The sequence below is a fragment of the Acomys minous genome (assembly GCF_964271855.1).
Source record: "Acomys minous genome assembly, chromosome: 11".
Classification (NCBI taxonomy): Eukaryota; Metazoa; Chordata; class Mammalia; order Rodentia; family Muridae; genus Acomys; species Acomys minous.
This window is the reverse complement of record NC_140492.1, coordinates 93,832,094-93,860,036: the sequence shown is the minus strand read 5'-3', so window position 1 is coordinate 93,860,036 and position 27,943 is coordinate 93,832,094. Positions and strand designations below refer to the sequence as shown.

At 43.3% G+C, this 27,943-nt stretch overlaps 1 protein-coding gene across 10 annotated transcripts in view; it reads right to left on the bottom strand.

Annotated features, from left to right (window-relative positions):
• MAST4 (microtubule associated serine/threonine kinase family member 4) overlaps nt 1–27,943 on the bottom strand; it is a 617,295-nt gene that overhangs the window by 391,600 nt on the left and 197,752 nt on the right. For all 10 annotated transcript variants that reach the window (XM_084800734.1, XM_084800722.1, XM_084800737.1 and 7 more), the window contains exon 3: nt 18,546–18,670. In XM_084800734.1, coding sequence (XP_084656860.1) covers nt 18,546–18,670 — 125 coding nt within the window. The remainder of the gene's footprint in view (nt 1–18,545; nt 18,671–27,943) is intronic.

Below are 27,943 nucleotides of genomic sequence, written 5' to 3'. Positions count from 1 at the left end.
CCCTACCAACTATCCTAGATGGTGCACATGACAGAAGCCAAGAAGAATTGGATGATGTGGTGTAAGTACAGGAAAGCAGAGACATCAAGGGAACAGCAGCCAAGATACACAGCTCTCATATAATTGGGAATTGAGCATAGGCTAAAGGTGGTGTTACAGATTACAGAGGAAAGGAGTGTTGAATTATGCTGGAGCAACCAGCTGGCCACTTGGAGGTGACTAAGAAATGGAAATGTTCTTTATTCCTTAAAAGATAAGTAAATCTCCAAATACTAGAAAACCAACATGTAGGGATACCAGGAAAATAAGAATATTCTTAGAATCGAGGAAGAAGAAAAAAAAAATCCATTTTAAATCTCACATCAAGCCATTGGAAATGAATAGAAAAAAACCTAACAACGACAACAACAACAAAAAGCACAAATGTTACAGAAAAGATGAACCTAAGTAACATAAATAATGGAAAACGTGCCCAGTCCTCTGGTGGTGCATGCTATTAATCTCAGCATTCTGGAGACAGAAGGAGGCAGATCTCTATAAGTTCCAGGCTTGCCTAGTCTACCTATCAAGTTTCAGGGTAGCCTAGGCCTCCAGATATAAAATATTTGATACTCAAAATATAAGATAATACCCAGAATACACTTATTTGAAAATAAGATAAACTACTAAATACCCACAGAATGGATGACAAAATACTAAATTTTATCATGAAAAGGGTTAAAATCCAAAGTCTTTTTATTTAAAATGTGCATCTGTCAAAAATTCCCCCACAAATCCCAAGTCTGACAGCTCTAGACAACATTCAGAGGACAAGAAGCAGGGGAATCAATTCTTAACATAAACTCTACCAAACATAAAAAATGAGAGAATTTACTCTGTGAAAGATAAAATTATTGTTCATGGCCCCTCTCTCCTTAGCCCACTGATGTCTGACTGTAGGACAACGGTCATCAGGAAAAGAGACATTATGTCGACTTCTGGTCTGGTAGCCTCATAAGAGTGTCCACCTCCCGCATATGATGACCTTACACAGATCACCACTGCCCACCAGCCAGGATCCCAGCATGACAGGCATACACAGACATGACTAACCTGTAATACGGACACCAGCCACGCCAGGCTACCAGTGAAGTGCTCAGAGCCCAGCCAACTGCAGCCCTTATGCTCAGCCACGGCCAGAGGTAGCACGACCTGCCTCTGAGACACTGACTTGCTACACAACATTAGGGCCGAGATAGCCGGATGACAGACATTCCTAATTTGCTTTGTTCAGCGAGTTTGCCTTAATATTAAAGCCAAAGAGAAACAGGAGTGATGGTGTACACCTGAAATCCCCAGCACCCAGGGAGGCAGATGCAGGTGGATCTATGTGAATTCGAGGCCAGCCTGGTCTACAAAGTGAGTCCAGGACAGCCAAACAAAGCTACACAGAAAAACCCTGTCTCAAAAATAAATTTAAAAAAGACAAAAAAGAGTGCAAGGTGGTATCATTTGCAAACACAGAAATTTTCTAACAAACGTGCTTGATTTAAAGTAATTTGTCATGATAACATGGTGTTTATCATCAAGAATGTGAAATTTCTTTCTTTTTTTTTTTTTTTTTTTTTTTTCTGAGACAGGGTCTCTCTGTGCAGCCTTGACTGTCCAGGACTCACTTTGTAGACCAGGCTGGCCTCGAACTCACAGCGATCCGCCTGCCTCTGCCTCCCGAGTGCTGGGATTAAAGGCGTGTGCCACCACCACCCGGCGTGAAATTTCTTTTTTAAATGAAGCAATTTTATAGCTTCAAAGAATGTTATTTTTGTACTGGATATTAAATCCATAGCCCTAAGCAGGAGTTCTACAACTGAGCCACATCCTCAGTCCAGAATTTGCTATTTTTAAAAAAAATTAAATAGGCAAAGAGGTATTCTGCATATGGTAACAGGCTCTCCCACAGACTGCAGTGGTTACCATCATTGGCATGGAATGACGAAGGTATTTTGTTTATGATGAAGACAAGGACGTGTCCTACCACTGCTCCCGTTCAACTGAACCCAGCAGGCCCTAATTAAGAAAAGAAGAATCTATAAAGACTGGGAAAATACACATGAAAAACTTATTTGTGTGTGTGTGTGTTATCACTGTCTCTGACTCCAAGCCAAACCTACAGATAAGACTCACACTTAGGAAGCTTAATTAACTTCAAAAGCTGTGTCTGGAAGCTGATTAAATTACCCTCGTACTTGAGCAAACAGGTGAAAATATTTATTTGTAAAGAATATTATTTAAATTCCCCAAGGGCAAGGCTAACAAAGAGTATAAAATTCTAGGAAAAAAAAAAAAAACAACGTATTGAAAAACACTAAAGAAGTCCTAGGTTAATAGAGCAATATACCATGTTCTAGAATAGTAAAACTCAACATCATAAAAATGCCAATTTCCCCCAATTGATCTACAGATTTAATGCTATTTTAATCAAAATCTCAATCAGCGTGGAGAATTTTGTGAGTAAATTTATACAGAAAATAAAAGTGCCACAAGGACCTACACTCTGAGGAGCTACTGGGACCTAGAGGAACTTGCTTGGACAGTCATTAAGACTTGTCATGAAGTCCAGTAACGAAAAAACTGTGACACAGGGGCAGACAGAGGGACCAGCCGCAGGACAGACTGCCCCAAAACAGCCATGTGTACTGAGCACTGCAGAAGGAACAACAGCACGTGGCAGTGTGTTTTGACATGATTGATTCTGTCGTGGACAATGATGCTGTCAAGGTCATCCAGATCCACACTTAGGACTCCATGAGGTTAAGTGACAGCTCCCCAAATTTACATAGCCAAGAAATGTCACTACCAGCATCTAGTCTGAGGCTCCCCAACCTCAAACAGGCCTGTCTTCTTCAACAGTTGCTTTGTTTTAAAGACCTCCTAGAAAATAAAGCAACGCAAAGAGCCTGTGCATTAAGGATGGTGGTAGTTCCTGAAAATCTAAGCAGCAACTAGGCAGAACACAGTAAATGGAAGAAAATTAGATGTTATAGGCAACAGTCAGGGAATCGAAAAGACAGTGCACCGTACATTATACTGATAAAATGCCACGTGTGGCTTCAGCTCAATGAGGATTCTGGTTCCGGGAGTGGGGTTGCTCCACTTAGTTCAGACCCAGTATGTTTATGATAACAACATGTCCTATAAGGCTCATTTTCTAGGCGTGGGCTGTCCCCTCAAAACCCTGTGATGGGGGAGGAAGGAGAATAGCAGAGCATTCAACAGTAAAACCTACCGTACCCTTGAGAACTTGTTGAAGGTGAACCACTTCCTACAGGGGCTACTGCACTAGTCAGGTCCAACCACGGAAAGCTCATCCATGGCAAGAAGGCTCAGGTGGGTGAACAACAGCTGCCTGCCTCAGTTTCCCAAGTGCCTTTCTACCGGGTGTTCTAGATGGTGTTTTACTATCTACTGATCACTTTCCACTTACTCTTTTACTCTGCCTTGCCATATACTTCATAAACTCACTCATTCAAAAATGAAAAGGAGGACTACCATAGATCATCCTCTGAACTGTACAGAATAAAGGATAAGAAGAAATGGTCTTCTCTCTTCAGAAAAACCCACACTCGAGCCGGACCACACGTCCATGTAATTGAGCAACGGAAACTGTGAGTCATAGAGTTAACATGATGACAGGTGATGACGGGCTGGGCTGATTCATGTGGGTCACAGCTGGGGACAAAAAGAAAACAACTCCAACTCCGCGCCCCCCCCCCCCCCCCCCGGCCCCGACGGACACACACTCAAAACAGAAGATGGACGCTCACAGTGGCACCTTCCATACAAGGGGGCGGGGGGGGGGGGAATATTCAGAACTTGGAAACCCCACAGAGACCCAAGTTCTGCATCCGTACAGCCGTTAACCCTAAATCTTCCAGAGCCATATTTAACACGTCAGGCACACAAGGAGAGGTGAAGATTTAGAGTCAACCACACAAATGTTATGATTTTAAAATCCCTGGAGCAGAAGGTAAATCAGGCACACCTTGTCCCATAAAGTTTGTTTCCGAAGCGCTGTAATTCTGCTCCTGGGTTCTCAAATACTTAGTTTAGTTATGCGAAATTCCTATTAAAATGCTTTATGTTCTCAGCTCATTTAATAGCTTGATTTTTTTTTGTTTCTAGGAGTTTGTTTATGCCTACCGTCCAAGAATACCGAGAGGGAACACACTTTAAATAAAAATGAAATACAAGTAAGATGGCGTTTTAAAGAATGGAAATCGAATTAAGATCTGAATTGCAAATTGTGTAGCGTGTATAAGAAAGCAAAGTTAGAAGACCAAGAAATGCTGAAAGACGATGTACTTTAGAGGGTCATAAACCAAACGGTAATATTAATTGCAATAAGAAGGCTTCTTTAAATGAAAATGCCAAAACTGAGGCTTTTCATAAGCAATGGTCTTGACTTCCGTGCCTAACACGGCAATATTTTTCACTTTCTTTTAACATAGCTAACCAATTAGAGTATATTTCCAAAGAACCAGTTTTATTTGCTGGTAATTATTTGTTATCTTAGCTATAATTCTGCAGCTTTTCAAGCAACAAATGAATGTCTTACATCTGGAGAAGAAAAAAAGGGGGGGGAAGCGATGGCATGATGTTTGAATACACGCAATTAAAGGCGTGTTACACCCTAATTAACATAACCAGCTATGAAGTAGTTCTCACAATAACCACTGACACTCGTGGCAGTTTAATGATGGTGAAGAACATGACTAACAAAAATGTTATTTTTTTCCCATCTAAATATGAAATTGAATACACCTCTTATGACGGATACATGGGTCCGGCCTCGCACGATTTGAACCTCTTTTCAGTCATTAGTCTAGACTCGAAGAGGTTAAGAACTGGGGTTGTCAGGACTGGCAGGTAGGGGCTTTACTCACCAAAGCATCTCACTGCCCCAGTTTCTAATTCTTAATCCCTTTATTCATTGTTACTGGTTTTACACACTTTGTAAGTTGGTATTCACGCTGAAACTTGGCTGACACGCATCAAAGACGAGGTGACTCTAGTTCCTTTCAGCAATGTATACCTTCAAGCCTTCCATGTGTATTCTGTCTCCCTCTCCTGCCAGCTCAGGGCACTCAGTCCTCTCCAGGGCCTGGCAACAAAATGGTTACCACTTGCAGACTCCTGCCTCCACATCCTTTCTGAAACCCTCCAGGCAATGTTGTCTCTGACAGGTGCTAGCGGAGAGTCTCAGATGCATCAAGCTATGTTGAATACTATCTGTAAGCACGTGAAAATCATTGGTTTACATTTTTCGTTTGTCGTGGGTGCGTGCACACACGTCTACATGCGTGCATGCTACGACACATATATGGAGGTCAGAGGTCAACTTGCAGGAGTCAGTTTTCTCCTTCTGTTATGTTTGTTTTAGGGATCAAGCTCCTAGGATCAGGCCTGATGAGCCATATTGCTGACTCCATAAAAATCATTTAAAAATACATTTGCATATTAGGAGTTCAGACTCAAAATGCTTCGTCAATGGGGTGGGCCAGCAAAAATATAAGAGTCCCGAGAAGTATCCTCTAACAATGCTGTATCTGGGAGAGTAACAAACAGCAAAGTCTGGCAAGGGGAAAAAAGATGGAAATATTAGCCATATTTTTGGTAAAAGTGATGCTACTGTTTCAAAAATCCAAATACACAGGTGCCACGCAAATGACAGCAAGACTTTGTATGAGTCATATTCTTTTACTTAAACAAGGAAAAGAAGGTTCTGGGACCCTGGGTGACCTTTTTTTTTTTTTTTTTTTTATCGATTAAAAACAATGAACTGGATTTCTTTTTCTTTTTTCTTTAAACCTTTTCCTATTAGTCACTTTTTAAAATAATGTTAATGGTACCAGCCCTTGATGTCTTAGTTGATGTTGAAAATGTCACGTTATCTCCTCCAGGGCTCCTGTTCTCAAGTAAGCTTTAAGCCTTGCAAATTATGCCATGGAAAACATACACAACACACAGCTCTTTGAAACACAGTGCAGAGGGGCAGATCTTTGCTTGGCCAGCATCGTAAATATGTTAACTGCAAACCATAAGTATGCATTTGACTAAATAAAGACAAAATTTCCTGATTCAATAAATTAACAATAACACCCTTTTGTCTAAGACGATAGTAGTTGTCAACAGTGTGTGTTTAAACTTTTCCCCTTATTTGTCATCTTATGTGTATGGCTGTTTTGTCTGCATGTACATCTGTGCACCATGTGTGGGCAGTACACATGGAAGGCAGAAGAGGATATTTGATCTCCTGAGACTGGAGTTACTGATAGTTGGAACCACCCTATGGGGGTACTGGGAATTGAACCTAGGTACTCTGAAAGAGCAGCCAATGCCCTTAACCACTGAGCCACCTTGTCCAGCCCTATGACTGTACTTTTGTGTTCCAAGTGGGTGGTCTCACATGTACGGCCTCACTTGATACCAGACAGCACACAGAATAGGTTCTATTGCTCTTCCCTGCCGTTGAAAGGCATGGAGGCATAAACTCCTTGCTTAAAGTTATTCATCTAGGTTGTACAATAAGAGTTCAACCCAGGGAGCCAGGCCCTGAAGCCCATGCTCTTAAACATTCCTCCCATTGTAGCTTTCCTTGGTATATGTGTGTGCATGTTAGCATTATTTCCTATTGCACTGCATCTTAGAGTTCTGAGACTGGACCCGTCAACTGAACCTGAAACTTCCCTACTCAGCTGGGTTCACTGACTGCTCAGCCCCCGGAAACAACCTGCCCCGCTATGTGAGCTAGGGTCACATAGTGATGTGTTCCGACACACCCAGCACTTAATTGCTAAACTCTACATTGCATGTTTTGAAAACATCACAATGTAGATAAGGCCGCTGCCAATCACAGTCTCACTGGGCATAAGAGGAGATGGGTTACCCAGGGTCTGGTCCAGCCATGATAGTCTTCCATTGCAGGTTTTGTTTTTGAAAGCCAGGTCTTTGTGGTAGGTCCCTTCTGTTCTCATAACCTGACAAATGCTACTGAAGGGAGGAGAGGTGGGGTGTTTATTTGGGTGCTCACAGGTGAGGGGATCCAGTCCATTGAGAAAGGGAAGGTATTGCAGCAGGTGGCTACGGGAGCCTGGGACGTCACTTTCTCCTTATATCCTAGCTGATCATGACGCTGGGAGAACTCAGGTGGAAATGGAACCAGACTATAATCCTCAGTGCCCGCCCAGTGACCCACTTCTCCCAGCTAAGCTCCACCTTCTAAGCTCCTCAGTTCCCCCAAACAGGATCACCAACTGAGAGCCGTAAGTCCAAACACAAGAGTATGGGGCAAATTTCTTACTCAAACCACAGCTGACCTTGAAAGCCATGTGAGGTACAGAATGGCCAGGATTGTAGTCCCATCTCTACCAGTCTTACAAAAGAATAAGTTGAGGAAATGACTTAATACATACGCATCCATATTGATCTATGGAATTTTAGAGTCCAGGGGTTATTTACTCAATATTAACCTGTACAGTGAAAATTACTAGTATAAGCACTTTCAGCTCTCAGTCTGTTTAAGGTATGCCAACAAGAGCGCAACTCAAGTTTTGTTTGTTTGTTTTTCCATTTATTTATTTAATTTATTTTTAATTTAATCACTTTATAGCCTGATCCAAGCCCCCTACCTCCTCTCCTCCAAGTCTCACCCTCATGCCCCCTCCCTCTCCACTTCTTCTCAGAGAAGGTGAGGCCTCCCATGGGTACCAACCCATCCTGGTACCTCAAGTCACAGCAGGACTAAGCACATCCTCTTTCACTGAGGCTGGACAAGGCATCCCAGCTAGGGGAAAAGGATCCAAAGGCAGGCAACAGAGTCAGAGATAGCCCCTGCTCCCATGTTAGGGGACCCGCATGATGAACAAAGTGCACATCTGCTACATATGTGTGTAGGGCCTAGGTCCATCCCATGTATGCTCTTTGGCTGGTGGTTCAGTCTCTGTGGGGCCCCACGGGTCCAGGCTCTTTTATTCTGTAGGTTTTCCTGTTGTGGTGTCCTTGACTCCTCCAGCTCCCTCAAGACACACATGGTATGTGCTCACTTATAAGTGGATATTGGCCATAAAGTACAGGATAACCATGCTACAATCTATAGACCCAAAGAAGATAAGTAACATGGAGGGCTTGAAGGAAGATGCTTGAAACTCACTCTGAAGGGAAAATAAAATAGACATTTGAAGTAGCTGGAGGAAGCGAAGTAGGTGGGAGATGGGCTGGGGAGGGTAACAGAAGTGGGGGAAGGACCAAGAAAGAGGGAAAAAAGGGAGAACGGAGATTGGTGGGGAGGCATCTCTGGGACAGGGGAGGCGCCCAGGAGCTTTTGGGGGTGACTTTATGGAGTCTCCTAGCAGCAGTGGATATGGAGCCTGAAGTCAACACCTCCTATAGCTAGACAGGACTTCCAGTGGAGGGAGAGGGACACCACCCCACCCATAAAACCTTCGACCTAAATTTTGTCTTGCCTACAAGAAGCATAGGGATAGAGATGGAACAGAGATTGAGGGATTGGCAAACCAATGGCTGGCCCAACTTGAGGCCCACCCCCATGGGAGAAAGAGCCAACCCCTGACACTATTGATAATACTCTGTTGTGCTTGCAGACAGGAGCCTAGCATAACTGCGCTCTGAGAGGCTCCGCCCAGCAGCTGACGGAACAGATGCAGAGACCCACAGCCAAATGAGAGGTAGAGCTCAGGGAGTCTTGTGGATGAGTAGAAGAAAAGAACAATTCCGGGTGCGGTGGTGCACACCTTTAATCTCAGCACTCTGGAGGAAGAGGCAGGTAGATCTCTGTGAGTTCGAGGCCAGCCTGGTCTACAAAGTGAGTCCAGGACAGCCAAGGCTACACAGAGAAATCCTGTCTTGAAAAACAACAACAAAAACAACAAAAAAAAGAGCAACTCCAGTTTTAGTGGTGGGTAAGAAAGAAAGGTACAGATCCAAAGTGAGACAGATGAACAGCAAAATGAACAGAAGCCGAGGCTTTGAGCAAACAGGAGAAGCAGCAGTGCTGGGAACAATGGCCACCCCTGGCATGAGGTCAGAGTTACCAGGGCTTTATGCTTGTGCACAGCATTTATAAAAACGCCCTCCACAGCCACGCACCAGTGGCTTAACTTGTGATTGCTATTAAAGGAAAAGAAAAGAAAATAGAAGCTGATGTACCCTGACCAATAAAAAACACAAAACAACTAAGGTGGATTCTACCACACTGCTGTTCATCACATGAAGGGAAACTAACATAGCCTCTAATTACAAAGAAGAGAGCTCAGAGGATCTAGGAGACCACTACTAACAAAACAGGGTTAATTATCTCTAAATGAAAATCCCTGAATGGTCTTTTAACCATAGACAAAGCACTCTTGCTACCTTAGAGGCTTCCTAAATAAAGAAAACAACTCACTCAACTGGTTGGTTGAAGCTGCCCCAGCTACCTCCTTCATCCTAGGAGGAGGGATGCTGATGGTGTTCTAAGGTTTCCAGGGAAACTCCCTCCATTGCCATAACCCAGGAGCCTTGGAGTTCTCATGTGGTCCTCTGTCTATTGACTAAAAGCATCATGTAAGAAAAAAATAATAATAACACCATCGCCCCATCCCCTTCTACCCTTTCTACCTGTCCCCCACCCTGTGGTTCCATAGGTCCAATGTGTCTTGAAACTTACCTGCCTAAAACCTATGCAGGTTTTGCACTCAGTTGAGATTACAAAGCTTTTCCTGAAACCTGCAGCCTGAATCATTCTTCTGCTTCCATGAATTCACACAGCCATAACTGACTCAGCCACATCTCTAATTTCCTAGAATTCTTTCAATGAGCCTTACAGCTCTTCAGAAACAAGAACAATTCTACATTGTTTCTACAAAGACTTTAATAATAGTTGTATAGTAGGGTCCCCACTAACAGTCAATTAAGTAAGAAGTGAACACGATGGAGAAATGTGCTCCTTCATAATCAAGCAGCACATTGGCACGTCAGATGCCAACCAACCAGTGATTAAATATAGTTGTTGGATTTTCTCATTACACCAGCCATAAAAGTGTTTGTAGAAAAACAACAAAGGTGCTGGGTATGGTGGTGTACACCCTTGATCCCAGAACTCAGGAGGCAGAGGCAGGTGGATCTCTGCACTCAATGTTAGGCTGGTCTACAGATTGAGTTCCAGGACAGCCAGGGCTACACTGAGAGACCCTGTCTCAAAAACCAAAGCAAAACAACCAAACAAAACACAACCAAAGGAAAAAAAAAATCAAAACCAAACCAAAACCAACCAACCAACCAACCAGAACAAAAACCCAAAGAATGGAACTGGAAAGATGGCTCAACAGTTAAGAGTATTTTCTGTTCCTCCAGAGGACACAAGTTCAGTTCTCAGGACCCCCACACACTCATAGTGTTGCTATTTTTAATGTGTTTTTGCTTCCCTCCACAATGGCAAGTAATTAAAAGAGGACATGCATTTCTTATATTTAGATACAATATAATATGAATGGGCACCAGCACCCTCAGATTTTCTCAAATGCCCTTGACCACAGGAAGTTCACAGTTGGTTGGCCTGTCCAGGGACACCCACACATCGAGCTGCTCCAGCAGGTGCCCCCCTGAGGAAGGACAGCACTTGTTCCTGGGTAGGAAATGCCTTTGAATCTTTTCAGAATGAACAGGAGGGGCTGGAGAGATGGCTCAGCGGTTAAGAGCACTGTCAGCTCTTCCAAAGGTCCTGAGTTCAATTCCCAGCAAGCACATGTTGGCTCACAGCCATCTATACTGGGATCTGATGCCCTCTTCTGGCCTGCAGATAGAGCACTCATATATAGAAGGAACTGTAGAAAAGACCTAAGACATGAGAAGTGTTAAGTTGAATTTCAGCCTTGAAAATAATCCATTCCTCACCACATGTGGCATTCCTTCATCCCTCCATCTTTCAGAATAAGCCAAATGGCTATGTTTTTCCCGTGAAGGCTGCTAATTATCCTGTGGGCATCTAAGCATTAACTTAGCATTAAGGCTACGCGCTAGAGTGTCTCTTCTCAGAGGCTGTAGTTGGATCATAGCAAGGATTTTTATAGTCCACGTTTAAGCTGATTTTTTGATTTACAGACTCGTGTTAAACTGGCTCCTCTGTGGATGGGCCCAGGTGAGCCCATAATGAGATTTATCTTTGTGGATTAGGCCTGACCTATAATAATCTGCTCAGGGCCCCCTATTGCTATTTCAGCACTGAGTTATGAAAATTCATCCCTTTACTATAAACAGAACCTAGCTCAGAGGGTAATGCCTACGAGATGTATTACTCTTGGAATGCAAGCACTCCTGAGACTCTGATTATAACGTCCACAGCTGAAGGCACTATTTCACAATTGAGATTACTACTTTCCAGATGAAAAAAAAATGTGCACCATGGAATAATGCCTTTAGCTACACACATTGTAATCACAGTCAGCAGTTCCTGCATCCCAGGAGCGATCCAGGTTGCGGACAGCGGGGCTGGTTAAGTTGATTTAGAGAATGCAGAGGAAACGGGAAGTTAGTACTGAGACGGCTTACTTCCTACTTGCTACATCTGCTGGCTTCCTGTAAGAATCCAGTGCACTCAATAGTTATATTGACTTTGTAAATACATATGTTTAAAAGAATATTATTATTATTATTATTATTATTATTATTATTATTATTATTATTATGCTAAACAAAGCAGAAAAGTTTGTTTTTAGTTTTTGGAAGAATATACTAGCTGCTGACAAGAGTACATGTAATACGCGTTAATATGGATATAATGTGATAAAAGTTAGATAGATCTTCACAGTCTTAGCTGTTTTGCCCTAATAATTCCCTTGTGAGACTCTACTCTAAGATACTTTGGGGTGGACAAAGACTTATGCAGTGGGTATATCACAATTATTAACAGTAGGAAAAACTTGGAAATAATCTAAATAAGACATTTACGCAGCCTTGAAATTGAGTCATAACAGCTAAGGATAAATGCTAATTCAGAGATGTATTCCACAACTTCTGCTAAGCAATTTATCCAAGGGCATTCAAACTGTTCCTACATCAATATTTAATAGATGCTCTCTTGGAGTTAACTAATTAGACTTCAGATCAGGTTTTTTGTTTTTGAGCTATAAGGCTAATGAAGTATTGATGTAATATTAAATGACTGTAAATAAAGACTGCGTCCTAAATAGATGCTGGCATCATGTCTACATTGTGAATGAGTAAAAAGAAAGAAAATACATTTCTGCATGTGTTTAGTGAATTTTCCTGTACTCTGCACAATGCATTTTTGCAAATGCAAAAGATGAATATTCATTATGGCTCTTGGAATATATTACAGTTTAAATAGTTTGGTTTTAATATTTATAGTACATCATGAAATATAATTTTTCCATTAAGGGAAATGGATATGATATAAAAAGATAATCACCAAAGAAACAGAATGTCACCACTTAACCAAAAGCTTGAAGGTAAAAAAAAAAAAAAAAAAAAGTACTTGACGGCCCCTTCCTTATTTAAAAACTGTTTAGTCACCTGGAAAGCTCTTTCAGTTTGTTAATTTTGTTTTGGGCACAGATTAAAAACAAAGAAACAAGCCAATCCACCAGTGGAGACAGGAAGGCCACACTTACTCATTCGGAGGTGAAGTTTTTGTTTGTTTGTTTGTTTGTTTGTTTGTTTTTTGTCCTTTGTGATAGTGCCAACTCCAGTTAAGCCTACTGCACAGCCTCATCTCCAAGACACGTTCTGTTCAGCAGCCCCAGAAACATGGAGGGCGACCGGGGAGACTTCTTGAGTGACAGGCATGGTACAAAGTTCCGTCCAAGAGGCTACTCATTAAATCTTTATATCAACTGTATAAATGTAACATAATGCTGATCCCTAGTCCACAGATGGACAACCTGAGGCCCACACAAATTTACATGGAGTTAATGAATAGTGGACTCTGGCATGGGTCTCGGACAGCGCATGCTCAGAGCTTCTCAGACAGCGCATGCTCACAAGAGCTTTACTATTCCGCGCGTCTCACTTCCAAATGGACAACTACGGTGTAATTCCTGAATATACATTGGCAAGTAGCTTCTCTCTGGCTTGAAGAGCAATGCCTCAGCTAGCCAATATCAATTAAACCAGAACAGACTAAAAACAGTTAAGTGTACGAGAGTCAGTTCCAGGATCGCCAACATGCACAAACCCGGGATTTCTTTGTAAGCATTAGCTCCCGTGGTGAGTCCTGAACTATTCTCAGTAGCAGGGACACAGGGGGGGAAAAACAACCTATCTTTACCTTCGTGAAAACTACGTCAGAGTAATAGGAGACAGAGTCAACCTTCCTCATCCATGTGTTCAACCAACTACAGACAAAAAAAAAAAAAAATGTCCACGCTACACACGAACAGGCTACTGTCTTGCTCTCACCCCTGAAGATGTGTAGTATATTTACAGAGCACTTGAAGTGTATATAAAGTATTATAACTGAGATAACTTATGGTGTATGGGGGATATTCATAGAACCTATGCAGGTAACATGCCATTTTCAAAAGGTAACACAACCATCCCCAGATATCCGCTGAGGGGATAGCTACCCAAAATATAAAATAAGCGATGCGGCGTATTTGAAGATGGTAAAGATAGGGAGGAAAATGAAGGCTGTGGGGTGTAAGTGAATGGACCCTTTAGGTGAACTCGACAGACGAGCCAGGCAGTTCAGGTCAAATGCAACTCGAGAGATACTTGGGCACCTAATTTTCAAAGTCCCTCCTCCAGCCGCCACAGCAGAGTGCAAAAGCACTAACTGTTTCGTACGACTGGCCACAGCCGCCATTTCTGCACATCAGTCAGCGAGGCTTACGACCATATTTTCCCACCAAGAAATAAGTCACCACCGGTCCTGCCTCTGCCGCCTGGACTTCCCATCTCTCCTGGCAGAAGGCAGCATCTGTACAGATCCCCCAGCTCCTGACGACGACGGCGGCGATGACGACGATGACTTCTTTGATAAACTACCCATGTGTGTGGGGAGGGACAGAAAGATGGAGACGGCAAATGGGAAAATGAGTTTTTCCCCCTTCAGATTAATGTATATGAAGTGTACAGCTGACACTTCATCAGCACTCCCGGCTGGTGTCCCAGCGGGCAGACACCGGCTGAGCATGTATTCTGCCAGCTACCAGGCTACTTAGGATGAATTGGCAACATGCCATTTATCTGAAATGCCCAGAGTGTCTGGGAGAGGGAACACAACTACATTTAGCATTGCCAAGGAAAACTAGATACTTCGGGCTAGAAATTAATCTTCTCCTGGAGAAGGTATTTAGCAGGACCAAGTGTGCCGATGGCTTTTTAAATCATCACAGGTCACACATTTACTAAAGTTCATGCCCACCGAATTGCATGGCCTTCATTAATTTCTTAATAGTGTATTCTCAACATTCAGGTAGAAGGCCCCTGTTTCGATGGAAAAGGATTTTGTCATATCAAAGGTGATGCTGTCACTTGAACAGAACCACTTTGAATTCTCCCCCCCCCTCCCGTTCTCCTGTACTTGGACAAATATCTCAATTTAGTGATTAGAAAAAAAAACCAATAGAACATTTAAACCACCATGACTACATAGCCACATGAAAGCAGATTAATGACCACGCCTTGATTGTGGACAGTGATAATAATGTTACAATTCTGTCATCATATTTTTTTTTTGAGTGGCTGACATGCACCAAATGGGATTTGGCCTGTTAATATGGATTTTAAAGCTAGCCACAACTGTAAGATACGGACGGAACAACAAAACCAGAGAGGTCTTAGATGGATGATATCATTAAGCCACATACCATCCCTTCACCTTGAGGGTAGAGAAATCTGTCATTTTTCCATGAATCATTATTCGTTCCTTCATTATTATGTATTACGCACTGTGCTAAGGGCAGGAGAGAGCAAAAAGAAAAAAAAAAACATCAAGTCATCTAATCAGCCTGCTCTCAAGATGCTTACAGTCTCACGTGGAGAGATTAAACATTCAAAGGTCATGCACGAGTCAGGAAAATTAGGTCACAGCTCTGAGGAGATTCCAGAAATAAGGTGGGGGGGGGGGGACGGTTAGGAAGGTAGGATCAGTCAGCGAGGAGGCCCGTCTTACTGCACAGAGCACCTCCACAAATTCAGCTTGTTTGGAAGAGGGCCAAACGAGAGGAAGGGGAAAAGAAAACAAAGGGCGCTGCCAGCTGCCATTGCCAGCCTTGGCATCAGCATTCTCTATCAATCTGTTATTTTTGATCAACAACAACAACAAAAATAATAAATGAAATCCAAAGCACTCCATACATTACAGAAACGTGAAGCAGGTTGAACTTCAAGGTCCTGTGTTTTAGCTATGTGGTCCCACAAACGGTACTGGCAATGAGGCAGGCATTAGAGCCTTCCACAACGACATACTGAGGAAAATAGTGGGACAAACTGCAGCAGAGCGAGGAAGCCAAGATGGGGCTCTGCCAAACAGGACACCTTGACACCCCTCCCCGGCCCCCCAGTAAATGACTCAAGCACTTTCTAGCCTCCATGACCTAAGGCCACAGTTCAGTAACGACACCTTGATGCTTCATAAAGCATGTGGGGTAAACCTGCTAATAATTTAAATGATTCTTTGCTAAGAACACACACTATCTGGCCCATTTTAAGGGGCATTCGTCCAATGTTTACCTATTTATATTTCTTAGTTTTGTATCTTATTCCCCAATATTTTAGGTTGTCTGGCAGGCACTTGAGCAATGAAAAGGTCAGGCTGTGTCTGGGCAGGCGATCACAGGTATTAGGTAATAAAATCGAGCACTTGCGGCAGAATGACTCACTCGCCAGCAAGCATATTTGTAACGTTACTACTCAAACATCAGGGTTGCAGTGTTCGAATTACACCATCAAAATATCATAGACTTTGAAGCATTTTCGTTTTAAAAAGCAAATGCTAACCCCCCCCCAAAAAAAAGCTTTTTAACACATCCTCCAAGGAAACCCTCTCGGTTAAGATGGGGCAGGAGGGGGACAACGCTGTCCACAACCATTTCAGTGTCCTTTCTGGAGATCACTATGCCATACACTCAGATTGCTGATTTCTCTGAAGGAAGGGTCAGAAAATTTCAGAGTCAAAAGGGCTCTCCTGGTGGTGTTAATATGCTTTTGCACTCTGCAGTTGCGGGTGAGGTCATGACATTTCAGGAAGGAAGACTTGCCCCAAGTTTATGTATCTCCTTAAAGCCAAAGAAGGGGGCTGGAGAGATGGCTCAGAGGTTAAGAGCACTGCCTGCTCTTCCAAAGGTCCTGAGTTCAATTCCCAGCAACCACATGGTGCTTCACAACTATCTATAATGAGGTCTGGTGCCCTCTTATGGCATGCAGGCACACATGGGGGCAGAATACTGTATAAATAATAAATAAATAAAATTTAAAAAAAAAGCCAGGGAAGGACTCGAGGCTAGCCCTAAATAAAATCCCCATCACTGCATCATACCCAAATACCCAGCATAACAGGGTATAGAATTATAAAGTACCACAACCCACTGATATATGTATGTGTGTTTATATATTATTTACATTTTTGTCAATAAGAGATATTTAAAGGCCGATTACCGTGCAACTTTACTACTAACCCCAAAATAACTTGTATAGACTTTTGGTTTTATGTTTTTGCTTTTGTTTGGGTGCAGAAGAAGAAGAATAAACCCGGGGCCCGACACCTGCTAAGGAGACACTCCGCAGCTCAGCCATATCCCCATCCTGAACTGTAAAGACTTTCAGCACGGGTTAGAGTACATCGACAAGGGCCTGCTGCGGAGTGAGGGAAAGGCTCGGTAGATACAGTGATCGTCACTCAACACGAGGGCTGGAGCTGAATCCCTAGAACGCAGCATGGCAGTTGACTGTAATCCCAGCCCTTGCGAGGCAGACCCCAGGGGTTCCTGGGTAGGGTGGCTAGCTATGGTCGCTGGAATTAGTGAGCTCCAGATTCAGCAAAAGACTCTGACTAATAAAGTGGAGAGTGTTCACGGAAGACAGCGATGTCAAGTTTGGTCCTCTACATGTGTACATACATGTATGCCCACATCCATGGGAAGCTACACGCACACACACACACACACACACACACACACACACACACACAAAAGGTGTCTAGCAAGAAAACAAAAATCTAATAAGCACACTGGTTAAAGATCAAGGTTTACACTGGGAAAGAAAACAAGAAAATCAAAGTCTATGATAGCAACAGATAGACAAATATGTTCTAGCTAGTCAATACGGGGAGTGCTAGTACTGGAAGGCCATTTTTTTTTTCCTGTGCAGGGAATCAAATCCAGGCCTTCCCAAATGCTAGACAAGCACTCTACCACTGCCCTACATACCTAGTTCGCACCATTTTTAGTCAACATAAAAAAGAACGATCCTTCCAAGAATCGCCAGCTGAAAGCAGCGGAAGACTTGGCGAGAGGTGCATTTGAGCAGCCTATGCTATCTCCTCAGACTGTTCCTACAGAGTCAGTGGCAATGACTACAGAGCCACCAGGCAGCACGTTAATTACGTGATTCCAAATTAAGATTGCAGTGAAGGGCAGAGAGCCATCATGTCCTTGTCAAGAGCATGTCCTGAGGACACATCACCAGTTCTCAGTTTGGAACAGGAATGTGCAAACCAGAGTCTCGCTAAGAAAAACCAGCTGACCAGTACTATATGAAAGATTGTCTATAAAAATTTTGTTTGAGGCCAGCATGGCCTACAAAGCAGATCCAGGATAGTCAAGGCTACCCAGAGAAACCCTGTCTTGAAAAACAATTTAAAAAAAAATAAATAAAAATTTTTTTTCAAGAACGTTGATGTCAGAAAAACAAAGGAGGCACACCAGGTCAAAGGAGAGAAAGGAGATGAGTGTTGAATATGCACAGGCACACAGGCTGGATGCAACACTGCAGAGGGCAAGTTGAGTCCACTGATAAAACGGAACCAGATCACTAAGCAGACACCGGGCTGTATCAGTGAGTAAATCCTCAGGTTGACAACTGCCAAAGCAAAGGGCTAAAATGGGCACACATCTTACTCTCAGATAATTCAGGAATGACGCATTGTCATGTAAATATGTACACACACACCACACACACATTTATTCACAAAAACAAATAAGCAGGTTGGGCAAGGGGTTGGTTAGCTGGATCTACATATGAAACAGATTGGAGCCATCTGTGTTTCTCTTACCCTCCGACTTTACCATAGCCTTCAGTTTTTTCAGAAAGTTTTTTGTTGTTGTTGTTTGTTTGTTTGGAGTCTCTAAAAACTAGAAACATTTTCACTTCTTGGGGGTGGGAGACATGGAACCAAATAGAAATATTCCACACTTGGGGGTGGCCAGGAAGAAACTGGCATTCACAGAGCCAAGCATGACCATTGCCCAACCTGTGGTTAATTTGAAGTAGCCAGATCCACCCCAGGGAGATAATGGCAGAGAAACTTTGACCACACACAAGACACTCACCAAACTGGCTGTGAGCGAGGGAGCCGACTGGCCCAGGGCCTGGCTGCGCATGCGCACGAGGTTGGACGTGTCTGCTGAGGCAGGCCAGGCTTGACCTGCCACCGGGTTTGGAAGGAGGTACCTCCCTGTTGGAAATAGAAAAGAAAACAGAGTAAGCGACAGGCCAATGGTGTCATTCTGTAGAAGCAGCGGGGAATTCCAAGCTATCTTTCTTCCTCATTGCTTCTGCCATGTTTCCTAATGACTAGCAGTGAGCACAGAAAAAAAAATGTTTTAATTATGTAAGGAGACACCACGTTGGCTTATGACCCTGAATTCCCACGGAAGCCCAAGCAAATCACTTCATCTGCTGGGATGGGGGGGCTTCGTCAGGTTAGGATGAAGTTTTATTTATTTATTTATTTATTTATTTGTATCTTTCTGCCTATTCCATGAGAATATTTCAGGAATGCATGTAAATACGCGTGTGCTCTCAGCATCACACAGATGTGGTGTGTTCATGACATTATTTGAGGCCAATAGCTTATGTAGAGAAATGCAGAAATGAGCTGGAAGGGGCTACAAAGTAGAGGGCGTCATCAACAAAAGAAGAAGTGGAGTTCTGTTAAGGTGAAATGGGCTAGTGCCCCTTTTCCCCAGCATCCCTCGATGACGTGCATAGACGTGTCCGATGAATACATAATGGCCTCCATTTGCATAAATCTGGACATCAGTGTCAGTGTAGGTTCACTGTGCAATTTCCATCAACCTTGACACACACACACACACACACACACACACACGTGCGCGCATGCATGTGCGTGCACGTGTGTGTGCATAAGCTACGCCTCAGCTTCCTCAGTGCTGCTACCAACACAAGGGAGTTTGGTTTCCCTACCTGGGTAAAATTCGAATGCCTGTGACTATTAACATAGTAATGCTGCTTAAGAAACAGTGTCTGGGCCAGCCCAGGTGGGTCAATAATCCCAGCACTGGGGAGGCAGAGGCAGGCCAATCGCTGTGAGTTCAAGGCCAGCCTGGTCTATTAAGTGAGTCCAGGACAGCCAAGGCTACAAAGAGAAACCCTGTCTCAAAAAGAACCAATCAACAAACAAACAAACAAACAACAAAACAGTTGTCTGACTTTATCTGCCTTGCCTTACTCCGAGTTCAGTGAATACGCTTATGGAGCAGTGCAAAAAGGTGTGGGCATTTCCTTGCCGGAAACATAGGACAATAAAGAGAGAGACTATCGAGGAGACCCCCAGCAGGACCTGCGGGGCATACAGTTGTTCGCCCAGTATCTGAAGGGACCCCTGCTCCCTCCCACAAGCATGCACCTAACAAGCGTGTCTGACTAGTTATTAACTAATGACTGTGACATGGTACATACTTTATCACCATGACACATGCAGATCCTGGGCCCAACAGAAGCTAAACATTGTGGGTATAGCCCATCGACCTTGAGGTTAAAAGATCTAATGCTTTATTTAACCAAAGCGCCTTCCTCGTGTTATATTTTCATTACAGAAGGGGAAATGGCTCCTTATTTTGCAATAACTGATCATTTACTCATTGCCTAGTGTCAGAGGCTGCAGATAAAGTAGACTTGCCGTCCTGACCTTGCCCTGGATCTAAAGAATATGGGGAGGGGAGGGATAGGTGGGGTGGGGTCGGGTGGGGTGGGGAGGAGGGATTCAGTCGCCCTCTCTTGGCACTGGTCTCTCCAGCTCTAAGACGGACCTGCTACCCTGAACCATATAGAGTTACTGAGGGGATTTTTGAGTAAAGTGCTCAGTAAATACCGCCAATTTGGGTTTAGCATTAAGCAGTATAATGGGAAAAGATTTTTTTTTAGGTCAGGTTTTTTTTCTTCTTGTCATTCAAAACTAGAAAACATTCATATGTAGAAATAAAGCCACCTGGATCACAGCAGAGAAAAATCCCTGTGGGGCGTGTCCATGTCTTTCCTTCACAGTTTATCTCTATAAAACACAGTTTCTTGAAAACTCAGAATCACACAGATTTTTGTCAGTTGTCCCTCATCAGTGCCACATACTAGAATATTATTATTATTATTATTATTATTATTATTATTATTATTATTATTATTACTGTGTGTGAGAGTACAGGTGCATGCCTGCCACAGCACGTTATGTGTTAATCAGAGGACAACTACCGCAGAGTCGGTCTTTCCTCCCACCTTATGTAGGTCCTAGGGGCCTGAACTCAAGTCGTCAGGATTTCATAGAAAGCACTTTACCCATGGAGCCATTTTGCTGGCCCTGGCAGATGACCCAGCTAAGCACACACAGCAACTGTCAGCTGGAGACCAAGGCTGCCAAGGAAAAAAATAGCACATCGTTAATTAGCGCTGTGGGTCTGATCAGTTTTGTGGCGGAGTGCCCCCTTTTCAAGTCTGAAGTGTGGAATGTGAGTTTCTGAAATGTGAGCTGAAAGCTGGACTAAGATATGCCTCAGAACCCACCACCGTAGGTCCAGAACCAGAACAGCAATGGGAAATGGCAGAAAAGTCACGGGCTGTATTTAGGAAGACAGCATTCGAATGCTACGAACACATGGCTTCCTTACAACACAGACAAAATCACGTGTGCGGGATATAACTTTTAAAACATACCAGCTAACTGATCGGCTTGTGGGACTTAGGGTGCCTGTACTTTGTGTCATCGTCTCCTTTCTTTTTGGAGAGAGAAGCTATCAAAGCCAAGAGTCTTGGGACAGCAAGGCTGATGTGATGCAGGGGATTTTTACTGCCCTCCCACACCTGCCAATATACTTTTTTTTTTTTAAATCCAAGAATTCACCTAAGAATGAAGCTAATTGTTAACAAAAGAGGAGTATCTTAGTTTGCTTTAAAAGGTCCACAAAATTAGCTTTTCTTTTTCCTTCAGGAGAAAGAAATGATTAAATTGTGTTGCTAAGATGCACCAAATACAGGAAACAAGGTGACTCACTTGTGTGCCCCCAGCTCCTGAGAAATGGGATACCTTGGTACAAATTCAGTAACTGTAGATTGGCTATCCTATCTAAGCAACGCCTGAGCTGGTCTAAGCCGGAAGAATAAAAGTAGTAGCTCATTTTCTTATATTTTTATCTATATGAGGAGTGTAACAACAACAATCCAACAAGGCTTTGGTTCACAAGAGGCTCTGCGACATCCTGATAGCCCTGTGGGTAGAGACTGTCATCTCCCCTGTCCACACAGATAAGTTCTGTAGATAGGCAAGAGCTCAGAGCCAGGTAAGCAAGCTGTCAAAACCATGGTTCTGGCCCCGAAGATAGTTATCACATATGCTTAGGTAAAAATACAAGCTACATACTGAGAAAAGGTGAGTTCTACTTGTAAGAAAGTGTGTGTGTGTGTGTGTGTGTGTGTGTGTGCGTGTTTTAAGGGTGTATCACCTGGAAAAGGGGAAACAAAATTGTTAAAACCAATGGCTCGGAATCAGTCAGGCCTGGCTTCAAGTTCAGTTCTTGCAAGTTCTGTGTCAGACAAGTTGTTGAATTTTACACTGTCACAAAGCCTGGTTCTCCTCCGCCACTGTAGGGATAAAATACCCCATGTTTGCTATGCTCCTAAGCAGGTCACTTAAGACAGAGCTTACAGTATTGATTAATACTAAAATAAGTTAACATATCTCCATGGAAACAGCAAAATCAGAATTCTCTCTGGAGGAGGAAACGGGAGCTGGGAATGCGGAGGCACGTGCTCAGCCTGCTCCTTTTCACACTTTTATGTCCAGTGCTGGGGACCAAATCAAGTCCTCGTGGGTTCTAGGTAAGTGTTCTGTCGTTGAGCTTTATCTCGGGCCCCTACATTTTAATTATTTAAAAATAATTGGCGGGGCTGGAGAGATGGCTCAGTGGTTAAGAGCGCCGCCTGTTCTACCAGAAGTCCTGAGTTCAATTCCCAGCAACCACATGGTGGCTCACAACCATCTATAATGTGACTTGATGCTCTCTTCCGGTGTACATGCAGGCAGAACACTGTATACATAAAATAAATAAATAAAATTATTAAAAAATTAATTGGCAGGGGGTGTGGCAGGATGGCTCAGTAGGAAGAGGCTCTTGCTTCACAAGCATAACAACCCAAGTTTGGTCCCCAGAATCCACATAAAGGTAGATGGAGAGAACATATTCCACAATTATCCTCTGACATCCACGTGTGTGCTGTGGCATGTGTTCATTCACACACACACGTGCACACGCGCGCGCACACACACACACACACACACACACACACACACACACTAATGATAAAAATAATAACAGTTTTAAGAAGAATGTAGAATTTGAAATGTATTGCCCAGGCAGGAAGTTTTGCTAGTCCAAATAAAAAGTCTAAATAAAGAAGTAACTGTTGACCTGTGGCTGCAAACATCTCTGTTTTACACAAATCTGGAGAGCACGAATCTGGGTTACAGTGTCCGGCCGGTGGATGGGGCTGTAGTAAATGATCATCTGTTTCCACTATTTAGTCATTTTGCTTTGGTTGGGCTTTTTTTTTAATCAAAACTGTGTTTCACATTTTCTCCTAGCAAACTAGCCCCAAATGTACTCCTTCAAGCCCTCCCAAAGTTCGCACCAAAAGGGTTCCAGAGGAGGAACCCTAGAGTCAGCAACAAGACTGATGGGGATCAGAGCGAAGGGGAGCCCTGAGGAGCCTCCTCCTCCTAGCCAACAGCTCCTGACTAACGCTCTGCCCACAGTGTGAATCTGCACTGATCCCAGATCCCTCAGCTGAGGGAAAGCCAGACTCAGGACAGAACCCACGGACAGCAAAAGGAACCAAAGTCAGGGATCATTTAAATTATTTATTCATTTATTTGACACATACTGACCTTCCCTTTGGAGATCTGCCTCTTATATTAAAGTTCCCAGAATTTTTTTTTTTTAAATAAGAAGAGACCTCTGTAATAAGACCCGAGTGCTGCTTTGCCTTTTGCTGATATCTCTACTAAAGTTAATTCCATATCTTTTTCACTGCTCACATACAAAGATTCTACCTTATTATGAAGAACAAAGGTATGCCTTCAGTTCCTCTGCTACCTCAACAGAGCTTAACCCAGCAGGTGACACTCAGATTTAATCACTAACCAGCCACTGGCCGTGCATGTATCTTAGGCGTTCTTTAAACCTAACAGGATGTAAAGGCCACTGGCAGCAGTGATTAAATAATAACTACTTTAGTTGTGGGTGGCTTTAAGGCCAGATTGCTGAGTCTCATACCAGAACACCAAAACTGATTCTTTCACTCCTGCCAGAACCTTCTTGGAGCCCCAGGCCCCTCGTTTGTAAAGTGGAGGAGAACAAACAGAGTTGTTATAAATCTGAAACAGAAAAATACACTATAGGGTTCAACGCTCAATCATATCAACCTCAATTGTAAGGACCACAATGCAGATTAGAGCAAGGAAGACAAACACGTTAAAGATGCTAGGAAGATTAGCCGGTAAGTTGCAGAGACATGTACCCAATGAAATGTCCGTATGTCGTGTAAAAGGTTAGATCTCAGCTGTCATTATTCTTACATAGGTCTTACCATAAAGAATCACACACATGCTACAAATTAGAGGGTCTGGTAATACAGCACATGGGATACATCCCTTCCTGCCTGGACCACCATTAGTGTTAATAGGGAAAAGAAAGTAACAGATGGGTCTAAGGCGCTCATTAGAAGGTACTAACACAGTGCCGTAGCTGGTAGCGATCACATCAAACTTCATATAAATTTACTTTCTGATGACTACCAAGGGCTTCTAAAAAGTGTGTTGCTGTTACATTCATGCATCATTTGCTGCCTACGATTTAAGAAAATTAGCATCTGTCAACAGCATTGTTCAGCTGCACAGGGTGGAAATTAATGGATAATACCATTTCCAATGTGTCGTATGAGAGGTGAGCTTGCTTAGCAATCTGGCTGCTCATTTTAATACCAAATGGGGCTTGTTGTCACAACTGGAACCTTGATTAGCACCAGGCTTCTCTGAAAAACATGTTTTCTAAAATCCCAACATGTTCATCAAAACTCCCCTGAAGTACCCTCCACTGACAGAGCTAGGGCTGCGGAGGCACGAAGCAGAGGTCTGTATTACAGCTGAAATCAGTTGCCCAGAATGAGAGGAGAATCTATCAGGTTTGGGTCATTTGGACTAATGACAGTGGATCCAGGTGCTGTGGTGGCCACAGGGACTCCACATAACAGAGAGAAAGAGCAAGAGCCCTGCTTTCATCACCACTGCTCGCCTTTCCCTACCAACACTGATGGGGGTCCAGGCAGGAAGAGATGGAGACCCTCTAATTTGAAGCATTTGTAGGATTCTTCAGGATAAGACCATGGCCTGGTTCTAGCTCAGCTGCAAAACAATCAGCTTCTCTCGGGACGTGTTTTCCTTTGTTTCCACCCTAAGTTCCCAAACGGCGTAGAGGCAGCAACTTCATAGAGATGCCTGCCTTCAGACGTGAGATGCGTGCTTTTGAAGCACCCCACAGGTAGAACTATCCCCCGAAACAGGAAGACATCAAGTCAGCAATAATTTTAACAGAATGGCTTTATAAAGAATTAAACATAACCTCTAGAGCTCTCCTTTATCATCAGGGAATTGTGGTACCTGACTAGATTTGAAGGCTTCCATTAAAAATGTCCCCTATCACCTGAAGGGCCTTGTGGATTTAGCCATCAGTCTACAGCCTTACATTTGGGGTTATTTCTTCTGAATTATAACCAGCATACCAAAGGGAAAGTGAGACTGAACAACTACGTTTTAAAAGGACAGCTTCAATCTGGCTTCTGGTACTCAGTTATACTAGGGGCATTGAACAAGCTAAAAGTATTTCTCTCTCTCTCTCTCTCTCTCTCTCTCTCTCTCTCTCTCTCTCTCTTTCTCTCTCTCTCTCTTTCTCTCTCTCTCTCTCCCTCTCTCTCTAAGACACTAACCAAGAGCAGACAGAAGCTAGCTATGATGGCCAATGCCTGGCTCATGGTGGTTTGGGGGATACAGGAGGACCATACTAGGGGTGCAAAGAGAATAGAGGTACCATTACAGGGATTAAGGGACAAGAAAAAAAAGAGTGAAAGCTGGGATGGCGCTGGCCATGATCAGGTAAATGGTGCCCATATTCTGTGGCGGAGGATTGTGGGGATGGGGCAGTCTCAGCCAGTACTCTCCAGTATTAAAATGAGCGACTAGGTGGCTAAGCAAGCTTACCTCTCATGTAACACCTTGGAAATGGTACTATTGTACATAGCTTTATAGGTTTTGGACACCAGCCTGTATCCCCTTAGCATCTCCTGAGGCTCTCACAGTAGTCCCCTGAAACCTCACACTCACCACCACACTGGAAGGAGCCAGTACCACCATTCAACCCTCCACATGGCCTAGTAAAAGGTCCCTGCTTAACCCCTCTTGAGGTAGATGTACAAAGGATGTGCAAGTTTGCACACCCATCTTCCGAGTAATACTATTCACACGAGCTAAAAGGAGAAGGCACAAATCCACCAGTGAGTATATCATAGCTTATTAACGCAATGGACTATTAGCCTATTAATGCAATGAAATTCTGATACTTGATATATGGAGGAAATAAGAAGACGTCATGCAAAATTAAATGAGCTAGTCACACAAGGGCAGATGTTACATGATGGCCTTTCTATAAAGTACCTGGAATAGTTGGTTCCCCGACACAGTATAACCATGGCTTCTGCATTTAGGGGAAGAGAGAGAAGCCCTTGCTTAACGCATATAGATATTCAGTGGGATGATAAAACTGTTCCAGAAATGGGTAACACCAGTGGTTGTATAATGATATAAACGCATTTAATGCGACTAAATCAAGCACTTAAAATGTTTAAAATGTTAAAGTGTATTATGTATCTTTCACTACACATAAAATTTTTTCTTTGCTTAGCTAAAGTCCGATATCTTTTAGGAAGAGGAAAAAAAAAAAAAAAACCTCAATGGGACTCTCAGATTTTGTCAAAGCAGATAGCTACATAATCCACATCAACTCTTCCTATTGCTAATTATACTTACTAACCCACATCCTTCCCATCACAAGCAGGGGAGGTGGACTTTTTAAGTGTTCCCCAAACTTCAGAAATGAAGAAAGGCTAAAGCCCATGCTAAGTTGCTGGCTGGAGCGGGCCAGAATCGATGACACAGCAGCCATTGGCGTGGGTGTCTTCCATCATCACCCAGAGATGCTTCTTCCATGGCCCATTGCTCACTCCTAACATCCGCTCCCTTGTCGTCATGGCCCTCATCCCATCCCCACGGCAACTACGGCCTCCCTTTATTCATCTTCACCAGCGCTACAACACGGAGACGTGGCTCGCTTCATCTTCCCGCTCACATGGGTGACTGCCTTCCAATTTCTTGTCCCCCCTTGCAAAGGAATGACTGGGAAGCATCAACAATCCCACTTAAATCATTCTTCTTAATGGCGTAAATAAAGACAACTTGAGAAAGCAGCAGATATGTGACCACAGTGCTACATTTCATTTGTTTCTAGACTGAGCGGCTTTTTAATCCTTTCAGAGTTTGTGCGGTGTGGTTGTTTGACATGAGAGAAATCCAGAGCCCAGCCTTGACCCTCAGTCCTTGAGGTCACTGCCCACTTACCAGCAATCTCTAGTTGACATAGAAATTGAAAGCTGACTACAAGGCCACACACACACACACACACACACACACACACACACACACACACACACACACACAGAGCTCTGGATGGTGGCATTACAGCTGATTTGGGCCTAACAGGGCATTGAGGTCTTCCCTCCCTTGGCAATCTGTCTCAGATTCACCAAAACCACTTCCTTCTACTTTCTAGAATATTATCAACAACACTGTGTATTTAATATAGAATAGCTAGAAAACGCTGGCCAGTGTCTGGTGACCTAATTAAGAGAAATGCTTTGAAAGAAGCTAACAGCACAGGCAGCAGGTACCAGAGGCCAGCATCTTCTTTGGAAGCGAACAATTTCACATACCTAGACAGACTGTGTAGAAGACAAAGGTTTTTCAGAGAGTGACTAATGCCCAGGACCATGCTGGCAGAGCGCTAAGAACTGTGGGAAAACAGCAGAACACATACATCTACAACATGGAATTCAAAGGCTTTGAACAGACCATGAGGCTATGGAGGTCAGTCTGAAGCTGCCACTGCCACTGTCAATCACAGCTTTAGCTCTACATCAAAACTCACTTTTGCTACAGGTACCATGGCGAGGCAGTTCAAAGATACAGCAGTTGTGCACACCTGAGCTAATATAGCCAGCCTGTTACTCATGCCATTTTATGACGAAAGGGCAAAATTGTCAACACACAGTACATTTTTAAAGGGAACAACTCAAAATGATACTTACATAAAAATTTATTTGGCCTTTTGCTTGT